The following is a 19164-nucleotide window of genomic DNA, read 5'->3' as shown; positions in this document are numbered from 1 at the left end:
CCAGTGAAGATCACAAATCATTGAAGAAAAAAGGTTCAGAGCACTGTCTAGTGGGTCTAGATGACCCAACTCCCAATGTTAAAGTGTCTAGGATAGCACAAAGGGTTAATTAGTCCTCACTCTGAGCCATTAGTGCACTTTCTTATCAGCCATGATCGAATTCCTGCCTTTAAATTCATAGAAGTCTGTTTATTCGCATTCCAGACATTTTGCTGGCTCACATTCGCTCCGTTCTCCCCCTTGCTCTTTGATTTGAAGTGGTCTGGGCTCAGGGGTCTCTTCATTTGGTCCGAGGTCAGCCCAATCATGCAAGACGTCTCCGCCACAGAACCCCAGAGGCTTTATATATCACCTAAACACCCTGTGTGTGCAGCATTTGCATGCAGTCAGTAAGGAGCCAGCACTTGCACCTTGCTAACAACTTGAGTTTTGCGTAAGGCCCTGTACAACATCAACTGAACATCAGTAGTGCATGAAACTCACAATATCCTTATAAATACTTCACGAGATACCTACCACACACACATCAATGGTATGTTCTATTGTCATGACGTCTCTTAAGGTAGCTGTACAAACGTCAAGGGAGCTGTAAGGAACTCCTGCGCTTCCCCTTAACCCTTGTGCTATCTTAGATGACCCCACCCTTACATTGACGAGTTCTCCTTACCATGACAAAGGTGGATAAAGGTGGAAAGATTTCATGTAATCCATGGACACCAGTGAAGATCACAAATCATTGAAGAAAAAAGGTTCAGCGCACTGTCTAGTGGGTCTAGATGACCCAACTCCCAATGTTGAAGTAGGATAGCACAAGGGTTAATTAGTCCTCACTCTGAGCCATTAGTGCACTTTCTTATCAGCCATGATCGAATTCCTGCCTTTAAATTCATAGAAGTCTGTTCTTAGTTCTTTGACAACCATCACGGAAAAAGCCACTGTACATTTATAAGAGGAGTTATTTATGTATCAAGCAACTTCAGCATTATGACCTTAAACATCAAATCAGAGCAAAAATTCCCCTCACTGGATAAGGATTTGCAGATACCTTGAAAGAATTCTATGAAGGCATTGATGACGTCTGTATTTGTAAGACATGAAATTAAAGCTGATTGGGAGTAGAATACATTTTACTTGGTTGAAGGCTTGTGCCATTTTTCCTTAATAATAAAACTTACTTATAAATATCCCTGGATTTAAAGGATTAATGTATTTCATGTTGTTAAACACAGTTTATTTTAAAACATCTACATTCGGAATATTTGTGGTGTTGCACTGTATTCCCATTGTCGACTCAAAACACTTTCAAGGTTTGACTGAAGAAGACTGCTGACTTGACTGTTGTCCTGAAGATGATCACTGCCACCTCACACCAAACACAAAAAGTCACTGCTAAAGAAGTTGGCTCTTAACAAAATGCTGGATTCAAGCACATTGACTTACGGAACAAAACCTGTGAAAAAAACTTCTGACTCCAAAAGAAATAACATAATGGACCTCTGCTGTAGTCAGAGCTTTGAGAGCCAGTATCCAGGTTACAGACTTTGATCGTCATTTTTAGTGTCAAGTTGATCCTGAACCAGAAACAACAGGTGGGTCATACCCGGCGAGGAAAAATACAAACAAACCTGTCGCTCAGAGAATCACCATCCTTATTTCATGTAACAGAAAATACTGCATTTCTTTTGGAAATTAAGGTCCCAAATTTCAAAAGAAGAGGAGAGATACACAGGATCCAAGTTGATCCATTTTCTTAGTGGCAGTTTGTGCAGTTACCTTGTCCAGTGGTGTTGCTCCACAGTGTTTTACCAGCTTCAGGGTCAGTGCATTCATCTACCAAAATGTTTTTAGAGCAATTCATACTTTACTCTGCCGGCCAGATTCATTAGGATGGATAGTTTTATTTCCCAGCAGTACTTGGTATCTGCCTTCTCTCCTAAAGTGCAATCCTTGTTTTAGGGATCATGGAGTCCTTGTAAGTGACTGGCCAACACTAACGAGGCAGAGGAGCTGAAGGAAGCTATCAGAACATTCTGGCAGCTTTAGCTGACCTTGAAACTGCATTTTAATAATACAACTTTTTCTAAAATACAATCCAATAGGCTTTTATGAGTTTCAATACACATCAATAAATTATTCAAATATTTAGACTTATATAGACTAACAATAATAATAGTGACGGTAAAGATTTTGGGTCCAGTGTTTGTTTTTTTTTGTGGTTCAGCCAAATCTTACCTGATCTCGTTGGAGAACTCTTTCTCATTGTAAAGTCTGTTTCTCAGCTTCCAGTAAAGAAGCACAAGGAAGACGAGCAGGATGAAGATGAGGAGGAGAGAGCCAACAAGGGTGCCGACGATCACCCCAGTTCTGTTTGGAGCTAAAAAAAAAACCCACAAAGAACAGAAAATCAACGACAAAAAAGCAAAACTGTGTTCCATTGCATTCACATAATTCGTTTTTTCTGCCTTTTATTGCAAAAACCGACAAGATGTCAACAATGATGGTTGAAAAGCTTCTTTTTAACCCTTGTGCTATCTTAGATGACCCCACCCTTAGATTGACGTGTTCTCCCTACCATGACAAAGGTGGATAAAGGTGGAAAGATTTCATGTAATCCATGGACACCAGTGAAGATCACAAATCATTGAAGAAAAAAGGTTCAGAGCACTGTCTAGTGGGTCTAGATGACCCAACTCCCAATGGTAAAGTGCCTAGGATAGCACAAATGTTACACATTATATCAGCCTTTATCCTGAGATCCTGCTTCTAATGTCCAGTCATTTGTGCAGAAGCTTTTCTTGAAATGCAAGCATCCATTACAGAAGAAGTTTCTTTAGATGTTTGTTGGGGAAAATCTAGGTTCTGTCCTTGTTTGTCTGTCGAAGATTTGTTGCTTTCAGCTACACTTTGTGCGAGTGAAAGACCCTGGCATTCAAAATTGTGTTTTCTGCTATTGTACGTGTTTCATAGAAAGGAACAAAAGTAAGGAAATATATTTGACACTCAATGAACTCAATGAATGCTTTTCAAGGTTTTCTGCTTTGTCTCTGCTTTATACAACGGTTTGTATTGCTAAAAAAAAAGTATTATCACAGAGCACGACTGTGGTGCAAGAAAACTGCATAATAGATCCCTTAGAACATAGAAAGTGTGAATATTTGTGGCTGCATCTGTCAAAATAGCAGATCAAGGACTGGGTATTTAAAAAGCAAGAGAAGTTGCGCAAATAGGAAAGTTTGTCTGAAAGATAACCTGATCTATTTCATCAATGCAAATCCTGAAGAATTTTAAATAAAAAGATTCAATTCTGTCTAAATCTCTGCCGTTCTTGTAGTGTTAAATGATTTTAATCAGGGTTTTTTCTTTGAAATAGACTTTAATCGAAATAATAGACTATCCAATGGTTAGTAATGCATTTTTTTTAAATGAACAAATGAAAAAGGATTCTTTTTTATTTTGGGTCAATAAGTTAATAATTTGGGTTAATACGTTTTTTTGTTTTTTTTTAATCAAGTCCCGTTAATGTATCTGATTTGTATTATATTATTGCTATTTTACTTTTAGGTTAACTGCAAATTTTACTGAATGTATTGTTCGATATATATAATCTTGTTTTTATCTTTCAGGGTGATTTTAAATTCTACCTATAAAGCGCCAAAGGAAAAATAGCCCTTTTTGGCTAACTCTGGCGTATTGACAGGAGTGTTTATTATTATGCGCTGTCCCTGTGTCAAATAAATAAATCAGTAATAAATACACATTCCACTCCAATCATCTTTGATTTATTTCTTAAGCGTTCCCAGTGGTCTTTTAACCCTTGTGCTATCTTAGATGACCCCACCCTTACATTGATGTGTTCTCCCTACCATGACAAAGGTGGATAAAGGTGGAAAGATGTCATGTAATCTATGGACACCAGTGAAGATCAAAAATCATTGAAGAAAAAAGGTTCAGCGCACTGTCTAGTGGGTCTAGATGACCCAACAACCAACGTTAAAGTGCCTAGGTTAGCACAAGGGTTAATAATGATTACTTTTAGCCAAAATCCAAAAGTCTGTCATTTTCTAGAATATAGTTTCTGCAGAGCGGCAGGAGTTTATTAGAATTTACCTCGGAGTTGTGGGTGGAACTGTTGGCACAGAGCAAACCTGGCTCCACTTTCTGTCATCCATCAGTTTACATGCCCTCCCACTAGTTACCACCCCTCACACGCCCATTCTAACATTAGCGGTGCAACAAAAATGGCGAGCAATATTGGAGCTATCCAGCCATTGAGTTTTGAAGAAAACAGTTTTGAGAAAAAGATGTTCCGGCACATGCATCTAGTCATCTGCAATTTAATACATTGGAAGGGGGCCCGCCCAGCATACTTTCTATATCACAAAAATTATCTCTTTCCGATAGCCTTTTTTTGTCTGCTCCTGCTTCACAACCTGCTGTTTTTTTTTAAATTCTATCTTTCATTCATTCATTCATCTTCTAAACCCGTTTTTTCCCTTTTGGGGGTCACAGGGCTGCTGGAGCCTATCCTGGCCACTCTTGTGTGAACGCAGGGGACATCCTGGACAGGTCGCTAGACTGTTGCAATGCCACTGATCACATACCAGTGTACACTCACATTCAGACCTATAGAAACAATTTAGAGAAACCAATTAACATATGAAGTATGTTTTTGGACGGTGGTAGGAAGCCGGAGGCTCTGGAGAAAACCGACGCATGTACAGGGAGTACTTGCAGACTCCACATAGAGAGATCCCCCACTGATGTCCCAAAATTGGATGTCCACACATGTGGACGCCAGGTTTTCATTGGTTAAAGCAGCTAGTTTTATAAAGTCCTCAAAGGTGCAGTTCTTCATTAGTAACAACATCATACAGGTATGGACTGGTTGTATAAACTACAGCTTTGCTGCTCTGTCACTGCAGAGCAGCAGATTAATGTTTTTTTAAACCATTAATGGTTAAAAAAAAGAAGTTTGTGCTTTCCTCTGATGAATCCTTTTCATGAAATCTGCAGCTTCTTTCAAGAAATGAAGCCCACTTAAAATAAAATCCTGTTTTTCTAAATTCATATCAGACACATTGTGCAAAATTGTTCCATAACCAGCAGTGAGTGAAAGGACAAATTATGGATTAACAAAATTTGGTAAAATTAAAAAAAGAAAATATAAAAAACTGAATAAAATGTTGTTTTGGACACCAACCCACAGTATCACAGTGGATGCCTTGAAAAAAGTCTCTTATTTCTGTCAAGGGGATCAAAATAAAAATAAAGTGTTATTCCAATTGAAATATCTAGTTAGAAGCTTTTCTTATAAATACCAAGGAGAAGAAAATGATGGTGCACAGCTAAAACTGGATCCATCCTCCTCAGTTTGCTTTAATGTAGCAATCTAGACACAGCAAGGTACAACAAGCTGTACCCAAAGTTTTTAAACTGTTACTCTTTCCGTGGAAGCAAACTCATTTTCCAGATCTCTTCCCCCTTGTCATAGCATAAAACAGAATAAAATGTAAGTAGAAATGAAATAAAAATCAATAAAATAGCTTCCATAATCTATTAGGAGATTGTCTGACCAAGAAATCAACAACTTAAAAGCTCATATTATTAATTAGATTTAAAATATATATATATAGTCAGGGTCCTGTTTAAAATAAATGCTACTATTTGAGATTAATAAAAAAGTTTAAACACTAAAAAAATTAAGTTAAACTAAGTTAAAAAGAAGTCAAACAAATTTACGGTATTCTATGATGCCCTGGTGATTATCTTTCAAAGATTCTTGTCTTTGTGGCTGAGCCCCAGGGCAACAATCTTTGGTCTGAAGCTGCAGCTCCACTTGAAACAGAAATGATTCATTTGCTGCTCAAAGCCACAAAATTTCTGAATCAAGGAGCTGTGGGCTAGCGCTAATGTGTGTTCAGGGCTTTCTTATACAGAGCATGAGGCGTGCAGAGACTAACTCATTAATGGATCCAAAGAATGTCGTTTTCTTCTATAAGCATGGATCCGAGTGCAGATTTTTCTTTCTCTAATAGCCCGCTGAACCACTGGCTGCATTTCCTGCTGGTGCTTTTATAGCTACCTCATTCATTTCATGCGACACAACTTTCCGATACGTCTACTTTCCATTTTTGCCAGAGCAGCTCGGATCTGCTGCATTAACTCATTCTGACAGATTGTTTAGTTTAAAAAGCCTCCTAAAGCCATTCTGGGAAAACAATAATATGTGTACCTTTATTCTGCAATTTGGTGTCAGAGTTGATTTTACACTGCTCCCAAAAAATAAAGGGACCCCTAACAAAAACACATCCTATACCTGAACAAATGAAACATTCTTTCTTAGTGCTCTATTCTTTACATAGTTGCATGTCCTGACAACACAGCCACCCAAAAATTATTGTTGGAAATTAAATTTACTAGCCATTGGAGGTCTGTTGTGGAATGATACGCAAAATCAAAGTGAAAAAACGCACTACAGGCTGATCCAACTTCGACAAATCAAAATGAGGCTCAGTAGTGTGTGTGTGGCCTCCACGTGCCCGTATGACTTCCCTGCAACACCTGGGTATACTTCTGATACCTTTGTCTAGCAGTATCTGCTGACACACTCCTGCCACATGAGGTCTAGAATTGTCTTGCATTGGGAGGAACCCAGGGCCAATCACACCTGCATGTGGTCTCACAAGGTCCTGAGAATCTCATGTCAGTACCTAATGGCAGTCAGGCTAATTTTGGTCAGCACATGGAGAGCTGTGCGGTCCTTCAAAGAAATGCCACCCCGTTCTCCACGCTGTCACGTCTGTCACATGTGCTCAGTGTGAACCTGCTTTCATCTGTGAAGAGCACAGGACACCAGTGGGGAATTTGCCTATCTTGGTGTTCTGGTAGGGCCTCGATACTCTGGACACTACGCTGACAGACACTGCAAACCTTCTTGCCACAGCTCTCATTGATGTGGCGTCCTGAGTTGTACTACCTGTGCCACTTGTGCGGGTTGTCGACGCTGTCTCATGGTATTGCTGGAGTGACAACACTGTTGGCATTCAAAGTTACCAAAATATCAGCCAGAAAACACAAGGATGGAGAAGTTGTCTGTGGTCACCACTTGCAGAACTATTCCTTTATTGGAGGTGTCTTGCTGATCACCTATTATTTCCACCTGTTATCCAGGCAAATGCACTCATAGGGCCCTAGGGGTGCTGTCGCACCTGCCCTTTATGCCTTGTATTAAAAAAGTTCCCTAATGCCCACTTTTTATAATTTTTTTTGTGTTAATATTAATAAATTCCTGTTAGAGATACCAGAAAAACTTGTCCGTACAAAACCTCCCCGGTATTCTATCGGACCCATTTTCTTGTCATCCGGATTTTTTTTATCTGCCGCTTCTGTCTTAGCGGCTCCGTTCGGACTCAGAGAGGGACAGCGAGAGAAACTGTTGTCCTACAGAAAACTGAAGGTGTACAGTGAAATAACTTGAACCTGTGAGTTCCGGTCTAACTAGTTGCTGTTTTGAACGAGCATAAATGTGGTTCATATTACAGAAAAACGGTCTATATTAGCCAGGGAGTCCGTTTCTGCCAGACGTCAATTCAACACAAAGCAGATCATGCAGGGACAGGAACCTGGGTCCTTAGTACAAAATAAAACACTAGTGGAATTTTCAAAACAATTTAATCGTATTTAGGGTGTGTTTATAGCTTCCTGACTACAAGTTACTCTAAATGTATCTGTTTAATGTAATACTTTCTGAATAAAATAGCCTTCTTTAAACTCTGCATCGTTGTGTTTCATCATCTTTTCTATATTAACATATTGTAAATAAAACAAAGCCTGTGTTTAGAAGATAAGATAAAGTGATAAACTGAAGGAAATCATGTTGAGAATAATTTGTTAACCGGTAGATAAAAAAATGACAATTTACCTACACAGGTCACTTGCCAAGTATTTATCTATTAGTACTTTATTTTTAGATGTTACTAAATTTCCACAAAAACAATGTTTGTTTTTGCTGCCCTTTTCCAACTTGGAGCCCCGGCCCCTCTAAAATCATGTTCCCGTCCCTGCTGTTGTCTATTCCACCTCCACAAAAACATGTGAAATTGATTGTCAGTCAGTGTTGCTTCCTAATTGGTCAGTTTGATTACACAGAAGTGTGATTTACTTGGAGTAACATTGAGTTGTTTAGGTGTTCCCTTTATTTTTTTTGAGCAGTGTACTTTTGGCAGTTAAAATCTCACTTCTTGATTTTAACGGATATTTGTACGGTAAGTGCAGTCTTTTTGCGGCTTCATGTTTGCTTTTCATTTATCTAGTGTATCACAAACATGTAGATAACAATCCTTACAATTTCAAAACACTATTTTTTTACATTTTTTATTACCTTCTTCAAATTGTCAATGTTGTTTATCTGTTTTGTGAAGAAAGTTGTGACTTTAAACACAGGCAAATGTGACCTTTTTCTGTCAACACAGGGGATGACAGAAGATGATGCTTAGCATACGTGCTGAAATGTGATTCGTGAAGTAACGGGTTGGGGTCGTGACAGGACTACAAACAGAGTGAAATCCAAAATTTGGGTCTTTTTCCCCCCAATGTGTGCCATGCAGGAGCAATCAGTGTGCAGATTTACTCTCTTACGCTTGTTGGCTTTCAGGTTGATCCTGCAGCGCTGAGCTCCAACAGCATTGTTCACCTCACAAAGGTAGGTACCGGCGAAGCTCTGTGAGAGGTTGCTGAGCCTCAGCTCGCCAGTAACGCTGTCTGGGGGAACATGCAAAAAAACATACTCAGAAATCTTTAGAAGATGATACGGACATGTGCTGCTGTGTTCAAAAGCTATCAAAGATGTTTTGTCTTTTTGAAGCCTCATTCTAATCATCTTTTGATCTCTTTTAAAGTGTTCCCAGTGGTCTTAATTATGATCATGCAGCTTTTAGCCAAAATAAAAAAAGTGTTTTGTTTTCTTGGACAGAGTTTCTGCAGAGCGGCAGAAATTCATTATACATTCATTAGAGTTGTGGGAAGAACTGTTAGCGTGGAGTAAGCCTATCCTTGTTTCCCATCATCCCTTTGTTCACACTTTGTCCGGCTGGCTTACAGCCCCTCACAATCCCAACCTAACATTACCGGTGCAACAAAAGTGGCGAGCAATACTGGAGTTATCCTGCTTTACAGTTTTGAGCCAGATGCCAGCTCAGACAAGGAAAATGAAGATGTTTATGGATCTAATCATCTACAAGTGTAGTTTGTACATAACAACTCAAAGTTATTTTAAACAACATTTTTTGTCTGCTCCTAATTGACCACCGTTTGAGGAAAGAAATACTCAGCAACGCAACTTAATGTCCTCAATCGTGAGAAAAATGCTACAAGAACATGTTAAAAAACACCAAAAACATAATTTTCATTGGAGTGGGTCTTTTAACGGCTGATGTGCCATAATTCTTGTTGCATTTTGGCGGTTTAGTTGTCATTTTTGCCCTCAAAAGCAACAGAAATGATCTACACACAAAAAAGCTTTGATGTGTAGTACTGTGGTGATGTCAACAGAGGTCAGACTTACTCTGCGTGGCAGCAGCAGGCATGGGACCCATGCTTTCTCTCCTCCATGTGTATCTTAAGGGAGTGGAGCCTTTGGCAGACTGGCAGTGCAGCGACACGTCTTCTCCGAAGAGCTGCTCGCCCTGTAACCAACACTCTGGCACAGATGGCTTCACTGCAATCATTAAAAAACAAATGGATGAGTCTGGACATTTTTAGCCATTTTTTGCTCTAAAGATATGGTAAGAAACAGCATAAAAACAATGTAAAGCATCTACAGATATATTTTTAATAGACATTTGCTAAATAATTAACAGAATTTTAATGCACATTTTCTATATCAATTAGAGTATTTTCTTAATCTAACGAGGGGAATTTCCAACACGCATTGTTGCATAACACAAATAGATAATCTAGCATTAAATTTGTAAAAAAATTAAGTTTAAATAAATAAAGCTGCAGGATGAATCACTGGAATTCAAACATTTAACATCCACCTTAAAAAGACCTTCTGCTTCTCCACACTATTTGTTGTTTGCTGCTTTAAAGTAACACGAACAATTCACTAAACAATGTGCCTTTTTTTTTAAGAAGAGATCATTTCTTGTGATTCATTTTTTATTGCAAAAGCTAGCTGGAAGTTCTGTTGAGAAGAGAAACATTGAGGCACAGCTTTAAATCCTAGGGCTCTAACTCAGCTAAGTGGTAGTATGATGACAGGAGAGATGATGGGTGAGGGGTGGCAGCGGGGTTGTTTTTTTTATCACACTAAGCAAACACAGTTAAATGGAATAAATCTCTTCACTGAAAACCAGATTAACCCTTGTGCTATCCTAGGGACTTTAACGTTGGGAGTTGGGTCATCTAGACCCACTAGACAGTGCTCTGAACCTTTTTTCTTCAATGATTTGTGAACCTCACTGGTGTCCATGGATTACATGAAATCTTTCCACCTTTATCCACCTTTGTCATGGTAGGGAGAACACGTCAATGTAAGGGTGGGGTCATCTAAGATGGCAAAAGTAAACGGAAAGAACGCCTGATCGGAAGAAAAATGTGTCGTGTAAACACGCTCTTCGGAATTCTCTGCCCCGGTCAGATTCGTTAGGATCAAAGTTTCTTTCCGATCGAGATAGGTGGGTTATGCCGATTGTTGATCCGATCGTTGTTCATGTAAACGGTTCATTCCGATCGTGTGTCACTGCTGCTCTGGTTTAACGTCATGCATAGACGATGTTTCGCTCCAGAGAAGGCTTTGGAGCTCAAACAGGACCGACCAGCTGCTCTGCAGACGCCCGGTGTGAAGCGCCGCTCTGCCCTCGCCCCGCTGGCTCTTTGCCTCTCCGCTCTCTTGCACCCCTCATGAGGGGGTTGGGGGGGGGGGGGTGCGCGTTGTGCCCCTTGATGTCTGGACCCTGCGCGGTCCGGACTCGGGTGCCGGTGGACAGAGCGAACTGTGTCTCTGAGCAGAGCAGTCAGACTTATAATTTTGTGTTTGAGGGGAGGGGAGGGTGCTCTGGCTCGTCCCTGCTCCTGCTCCTACACTTGGCTGTGGACCCTACTCTGGCTCGTCTTGCGCCCCCAGTTCTTCCCCAACTCCATCTGGATGAAGCCCATCTGCTACACTATTAAAACATGTAGTTGTAGGTTTAAATAAGTTAATTCTTCTCTTAAGAGTTCTGGTACATCCCCTGTCCATCCTGGGAGAGGATCCCTCCTTCATGTGTACATCCCTGAGTTGTATTCTTTTTCCCCCCAGAATCCATTTTATCTTACTGAAAAGGAGGGTCTAAGGGCAGCGATGCCAGTTTAGCTTAGTATGTTTAGTCTAGTTTAGCAATTACTTTTTGTATTTTATCACTGATTTCATGTTCTTATGCAATTACCGGTATGAAGCCCATTGAGACAACTATTGTTGTAATGTTGAGCTATATTAATATAATTGAATTGATTCAGTATGGGGCACGGGTGGACTGCACATCATTGTTGACCACTTGGTGAGGTTGGAGAGTGAAAATGTTGATGCACATGCCTGAACAACCCAAAGAACTGCAGCCAACAACGCCTGTATGGGTCAATCCCCATTGCATGTGGCTAAGACCTCGCTGAATTCTTACTACAATTTACTAATATTTTTCCTTGTTTTTTTCCATGTTATTACACAACATCCCAGACAGCGCAACTAAAAAGGGCAAGCTTTAACAGTGCTAAAAACTAAGTGGAAACTAAATGATATCAAGTCTATTCTGTGTAGTTCCCATGGTGAGCATGAACCTGAAACACTTTCTAGAATGGAGTCCCCCAGAATTTGACCCCAGGACGACTGGACATTTCACCTGCACAACTACCCTAAAATTATGTAAACAGATAAAAGAAATACATTTAAATGTCATCCAGACAACACTTAACTAGCTGTTTTTACCAACTACCCTTCATGGAGTCAAATGACTTTCAGTTAGACAATGAAAAAACAGAACTTATTGTTTCTTTGGAAACAGGAAGGAGAGTTACAAAAGAGCTCGGCTCCAGAACAACTAAGACAAAACTAATATGAAAAAATGCCATTTGTAACAGTTGACCCAGAATTGAGCATCACTGCTCAAAGACTATTAGTCAACCAGCTTTTCGTCATCTTAATTAAAAAAAAGAAGAAGCAATTCAGTGGTCCTGATCTTCTGCATGTTGGACTACTGTTCTCTGTCTGTTCTACAAAAACAGCTCAGATTCTGAGGCTCACATTGCTTCTAGAAGTTCAAATTTTTCCTTCTCTCATATGAATCACTAAATTGTTTGGCACCTAAGCACATGTCTCTATGTGGAACACAAACCCAGCAAGACTCTGGGATTTCCCTGCAGCAGGCAGCTGGTACAACCTCGAGTCAGAACCAGACAGTGTGAAGAAGCAGGGTGGAATCCGTTTTTCAATGTACTCAAATGTCTGCTAAGTTTACAATGAAGTCTAAACTATGTTAGATTCACTGCACTTCCCACACTCAAGCTGCTTTTTCTGTCTTTGGGTATTCCTAAGCTTTTTTCAGTTTTTATTTTTTAGTATCATCATTGCTTCTTATTGTGTGTTTTCCGATTTTTATGTTTGTTTTTGTTCCAACATTCAATTTCCCATATCTTTTTTAAGGAATTTAAGTGTTTCTCTTTGGGCTAAAGGGTCCAGAGGTAAAGCGGTGATCAGATTGGCGCCATTGTTAGGCAGTGAAACTGCCGTCAGTGTGTGAATGTGTGTATGGGGAGATGGGATTGTGACTATAAATCACTTTGGGCCATTAACGAAGGTAGAAAAGCGCAATTAGCCATTTGCCATTTGCCATTTTTAAATTACATTTAAAGCTGTCTAAATTTGATTTGCATTTGAATCAACTGATACAGCATCTTTATACATAGTCTCTAGTTAATTGCAGAGAGTTCGTTAAATGTTGGGACTTCAATATTTATTTAACATCATGATACATTGTGATAAAGTTCACCAGCACCATTCGCCTAGCAGGGCTGCTCGTTCCTGGTCCTGGGGATCTACCACCCTGCCTGTTTTCCAGCTCTCCCCTGCACTGCTTGCTGCTGATTACCTGGATCAGGGGTGTTCATTCAATCAGAATCTGGAGATATGATTGAGCTAATCAGCAGCTAGCAGGGCTTGGAGATCTGGAAAACAGTCAGGGTGGTAGATCTCCTGGACCAGGAATGAGAAGCCCTGGCCTATAGTTATCTGGGCTGAGGTCAGCTACAGCTTAAGCTAAGAGTGTTTTTTATCGTGTGTGGATTGTGATTTTAAGAGGAAACATGACAAAAAGAAACACTTTCTAGCAGTGCTTCATCTTAACAGAGAAAATTGTTGCTTTCTTTCTGACCACCTATGGCTGCAAGTTGCCACCCCTGCTGTTGAGCAACTCTATGCAGGAAAGTGGACTCTTTATAGATATCCAGCTGAAGAAAGTAATTAACTCACTGATCACAACTACTCAAAATACAGTAGATGTGACTATCTGTTTTATAACAAAGTTTTATGTCTTAAAAGATTACCTTTTAAAATCATTCATTCATTCATGTTCTATTCCGTTTTATCCCTTTCGGGGTCACAGGGCTGCTGGAGCCTATCCCGGCCACTCGTGGGCGAAGGCAGGGGACGCCCTGGACAGGTCGCCAGTCTATCACAAGGTCTTTTAAAATCAGATTACAGAGTTTATTTTTACTTCTCTTGGTGAGCAAAAAGTAGTACACTTGAAGTTTATTTTATTAAATATACTTGAGTATATGTATAGCTAGTATATTAGACCATGTATTTGTAGCTTTTATGTAGTGTAGGAAGTATACTAACTAAATCCATCTTTAAACTAAATTGGAACATTCTAAGTTTACAGATAGTATACTATAGATAGTTTATAAATAATACTGTTGAAGTATACTGCCTCACTTTTAGAATAGGTTATGCTTGTAGTACGTACACTTAAATAGACTAATTTTGCTAAAGAAGGTAATTTTTCATTTTGAAAGGAACATAAGTTATGAAATTATTGTCATATTACTAAATTTTGATCTAAATTTAATATAACTAAAAAGACAGTTTTTTACAGAAATGCTATACTACGTAGGAGGTTTACCCTGAGAATAAATAGGATGAAAGTCAATGAGTAATTGGGCCTAATCTCATAAAGTATGGGGACAAAGGTGTAGAGTGTTGCGAGATACTCTTGAGACAGAGGAGCAGGGTGTAAGAGTCAATGTGGGAGATGTGAAGCTAGCTGAAGTGGCTGAAAAACAACAAAGCCCAGATCCCTTGAGAGCTCAAACCCCAGACAGTCATGCAGTTCCAGAAAAACAAAGACATAGCTCTGTGGTGATGGCAGAGGAGAACCAGCAGACAATAGAGTAATGGAGTAATCAGGATACTGAAATTGCCAAACGCTGGTCCGGCACGAACAGAAGTGGCGTGCGACGGTGACAGGAGGAAAGCAAATAACAATTGTTCGGAACGTTTTTAAAAAATAGAGCACAAATGTTGTGTATTCCTATAAAAAAAACTACATGCTGCATAAAATGTGAGCCCCTCAGGAGTTGGTAAACACACATCAGTGGCACCAGGAGTGACAGGCTCTAACAGCAGAATGGACCAGCTTACCCATCACCACCAGTGACGTCTTCTGCATGTCCACCCCTGGTAACTTCTTCACTTTGCACTGGTAGGTGGCGCTGTGAGCAGGTGACAGCTGGTCGATCAACAGAGAGGCATCACCCTTGGAGGGGTCACCTGCAGCGAAGCTCAGTCCCCCTGACAAGGGACGGTCATCATGCTGGTACTGTGTGCTGCTCCCGTACGACAAGAGCTGCCAGGAAAATGAAGACAACCGAACGAGACTTCAGCAAATCACTCTGAAAGGTGCAGTTAGATGCAGAGTAATTTCTCAATTAGAGAACAAAATGCAATGTCAACGCCCCCCTACGCCTGTGACCACACTCAAATCACACCCCCAAGTCAGAAGCTTTAATGAGACTTTGTTTTAAATCGTTCAAATCCTGTTAGTCTAGTTTTTTTTTCTGTAATGTGCAGTTCTGTCTTTGCACCATCACTGGCCTTTTTCCAGCAGCAACAGGGAGCATTTTTCCAGAAACAGTGACAGACTCAGTGCGTGACTCTTGCCAAGTACTATGAGGCGGGGCAGCAAAATGAGAAAGTATTTGGAGGAGAATGCACTTAGACAGATATATTTCTCTTAATTAGCACAGGCCCACTCAGGGGGACGTGCAGTCTGTCTGCAGGACGGAAACACAATCCAAAAAAGAACTGTTAATCGCTGTCTGTGCATAATTAGCTTCTCTTTTTGTGTCTCATGAATGTACAATTGGGCAAATGTTTTCTCACATATCAGCATAATAAGTGTATTAAGCTGTCAGGATCGCCTGGTTCCAGCAGTTTACATTTAAATCTTTCAAATATGTCAATGCTAAATTGATATAAAGTTCAGCCTTTTGTGTCGGGTCAGTTCAGGTGTAACAATCAGGTTAATATATGAGTGTTTATTTTCCCTTTGTACACAATCTGTAATTATAACTTCTCTAAAGCAGCACAAACTGGATCTTGTCAGTTTTTGCACTCTTTCACTTTACTTGTTATCTAACAAAACAAATGTTATGCAGTTTTGAAGCAAGTTTAAAAAAAACTCCAATGAAAATTGTGTTTTTAACATGCTTTTAACATATTCTTGTGGTAATTTTCCGATGATGGAAGACATATGTACAGAAAATGAAGTTCAAAATTGCATTTCTGAGTATTTCTTTATTCAAATCGTTGTGAATCAGGGGCATAGAAAAAAAATGCAGTTTGAAAAAGAGCCTATAGCTGATTCATCCACTTGTAGAACACTAGTTCCATGTACGCCATTTTTTGAGCTTTTGTGTGGCTCAAAACTGTACAGATGGATATCTCCAATATTGCACGCCATCTTTGTGATACCAATAATGTTAAACTGGGGGTGTGAGGGGCTGTAAGCTAACCACAGAGTGTGTAAACACATGGATGGTGGGAAGTGGGGCAGACTTCCTATCTGCCAATGCTCCAACCACAAGTCAGAGGTGAACTTCTAATGAACTACTTCCACTCTGCAGATATCTCCTAGTAAATTACATAGTTTTTTTTTATAAAAATGGCAGAATCATAATTAAAAGAGAACTAGGGATGCTTTGAAAATATATCATCATGATCAGAATGGGACTTTAAAGAAATAACCTTGTTATAATCTTGAATATGTGAGAAAAAAAAGTGTTAGCAATGTTTCAATTTCCCTTTTTATGTCTTTTGTTGACTGTCATGCTCTTCTCATCCAGGTTTTCTAAACGCCAGTGTGACCACAGACTTTAATTTCATGGATGAGCTCTTTTTAGATAGTTTTCTTGTAAATACGGATGTGTCTTGGAAAGACGAGTGGAGAAAACATTAGCTTTATTTGCTCACCCAGTCTTGGCTCATCATCAGTGTGCTGCTCAGCAAATCAATAAATAGTGAGGAAACTTGTTTGCTGTTTTGAACTAAATTTCACAGCAAAACCTTTAGTTTTACTATCAAAAACTCCAAGCGGGCTTGAATCTTTTGACAGGTTTATGCAGTGATCTACTTCTTTCTAACTCTTCTTACCATTTGATCTTTCTGCGTGCTGTCCGGACTCACCACAGACCATTCGATGTCAAGCTCTCCAGTGTCTAATGGACCTGGAGTGTAGCTGCAGTTTAGTATCATGCTGTCTCCGGCAGCTTTTTGGATGGCCTGCAAACCCATAGATGTCACTTTCATCGCTTTAGCTCCTTCCAGACCTGAGAAAATGAAGTCAGTCCTTAAAATAATTAAGCCCATCACAACAGTTTCTTGTTTTCTTTGAATCAACAAAAACTCCTTTCTTTTAATATGAACTAATAGTGGAGCCGGTTAGGTTGATATTTCCGACGACGCATTTTGTGGTACAAGCACCAAATTTGACATGGTAGTAATTTAGGATCCCCTTTCAGAAAGGCATGTAAGCCACGAGATTAATCCTAAAATCCTAAAAATCCACCATTTGTAAAGATGGTGGCCATACACTTGATTGTAACAAAAATATTCAGCCCCCGTCTCAAAAATATGGGCCATTCATATATATATTTTATACAGTGGGGCAGAAAAGTATTTAGTCAGCCACCAAGTTCTTCCACCTAAAAAGGACGTTATGACATTTTTAACCAAAATCCCACAACCTACGTAAATGTCTTAAAAACCATATTTCATGCTTATCTGAAGCCTCTGTTTCCAAAATCTCCTCCACGTGGGCGTGGCCGTTGGTTCTAAGCTGTGTAGCTCCGCCCTTGATCCCCCCTGTTTGCAAGCTGTGTCTTGCATGGGTGAAGAGCTTGACACAAGTGGGGGCACAAACAACACCGACTGACATTCTCTATTCTCAAACATTTATCTTTAGCAATAAAGAAACTGGGAAAAGTGACATATTTTTGGGTCCAAATCAACACTTTTTAAACAATGTGCGGAGTTACAAAACAAATGGTTTACCAGACCCTGCTGTTTAATAAAATTACACACGAAAAAGATCTTTGATAAGCCCATGAAAAATGCTTTAAATTAGATTATAATTTAGGCTACACTGCACCAGCAAGCAACACTGGCTGTGTCTCAGAACTGATCTGATGCTAGCACATGCAGATTGTTGAATTCACAGCAAATAAGATAAAATGCCATAAAGAAAATGAATTGTTGCACGTAATTTTTAAAATACGTACAACCAGTGCTGAACATTTTTCTTAGTGGTATGGTTGCACAGGAAAGGTTAAGTTTAGGATTATAGATAAGGGTTAAACTGCATTCTCACCAAACGCCATTTGTGTTAGAGGCGGCCAGTTTCAATGTTACGTCTATGCTACAGACGCGACCTGATGTCCAGTGGGCAGGTGCGATGCAAAGGACTGGCAGCATCATGATTTCAGTGTGACGGTGCAATTAGGTACCTGTCTGAACCAAATTGCCCAACAGTAGCCGGGACGGGTACTATTGGGCGAAAGTGGGTACACCCTGAACAGTCTGTCATAGGGCCGATGGAGCTGAAGCAATCCTGATCACTATGCCAGCTCCCGTCAGGCGAGCTGGTGGCCAGACAGAGAGGGATGCTGAGGGATGAGGAGCCAGCCTTTATGAAATCTTTCTTATGTTTATCTAGGCAACAATAAAAAAAAGGTCCCCTTGGACAGATTTAAAATGTGTGCTAGGGAATGCAGCAATGTGCCATCTTCATTTCTCCCACACCTGAGCTGATTTGCACAAGGGGTGGGCAGATCGATCTGAGCATCGATAGTATGGATATTTTGGTCCATTCCTCCATGCAGTTCTCCTCTAGAGCAATGATGTTTTGGGGCTGTTGCTAGGCAACACAGACTTTCAGCTCCCTATAAAGATTTTCCATGGGGTTGAGATCTGGAGACTGGTTAGGCCATTCCAGAACCTTAAAATTATTCTTATGAAGCCACTCCTTCGTTTCCCAGAAAATGTGTTTGGGATCATTGTCATGCTGAAAGACCCAGACACGTTTCATCATCAATGCCCTTGCTGATGGAAGGAGTTTTTCAATCAAAATTTGACGACACATGACCCCATTCATTCTTTCCTTTACACAGATCAGCCTTTTTGCTGAGAAACAGCCACAAAGCATGATGTGTCCACCCCCATGCTTTACGGTACGGTGTTCTTCGGATGCAACTCAGCACAGTAGAGTTCTTACCAAAAAGTTCCATTTAATTTCATCTGACCAAAGGACATTCTCCCAATCCTCTTCTGGATCATCCAAATGCTCTCTAGCAAACTTTAGATGGGCCTGCAACATTTGCCACATGGCTAATGATTAAACTAGTCTTGTTAATTGGCTTATTGGCAGATTTCCTCTGAGCTCTTCTACCGTTCTCATAAATACTCTCATATATGCTTCAGATGCAATGTACACAATCGTTTGTCTTTTTTTTTGTTCAGTTTTATGTGACACTTACGCACACAAACAGAAGAATTTGTTCTTTACTTTCCATTGATGTTCATTCATGAAGCCAACGGAAATGACTGGAATTTATTCATTCATAATTCATGTTAGGGTT

General features: G+C 39.9%; 1 protein-coding gene across 1 annotated transcript in view; it reads right to left on the bottom strand.

Annotated features, from left to right (window-relative positions):
- Positions 1-19164, bottom strand: part of vsig8a (V-set and immunoglobulin domain containing 8a) — a 29293-nt gene that overhangs the window by 8459 nt on the left and 1670 nt on the right. Inside the window, exons 2-6 of the mRNA XM_011481999.4 lie at positions 16682-16857; positions 14672-14876; positions 9563-9715; positions 8638-8760; positions 2233-2374 (exon numbers count right to left, since the gene is read on the bottom strand). Of these exons, the coding sequence (XP_011480301.2) occupies positions 2233-2374; positions 8638-8760; positions 9563-9715; positions 14672-14876; positions 16682-16857 (799 nt within the window). The remainder of the gene's footprint in view (positions 1-2232; positions 2375-8637; positions 8761-9562; positions 9716-14671; positions 14877-16681; positions 16858-19164) is intronic.

Source organism: Oryzias latipes, chromosome 12 (genome assembly GCF_053564925.1).
Source record: "Oryzias latipes strain Hd-rR chromosome 12, Olatipes_Hd-rR_3.1".
Lineage (NCBI taxonomy): Eukaryota > Metazoa > Chordata > Actinopteri > Beloniformes > Adrianichthyidae > Oryzias > Oryzias latipes.
Note: the sequence above shows the minus strand (reverse complement) of the source record. Positions and strands in the feature narration are given on the sequence as shown.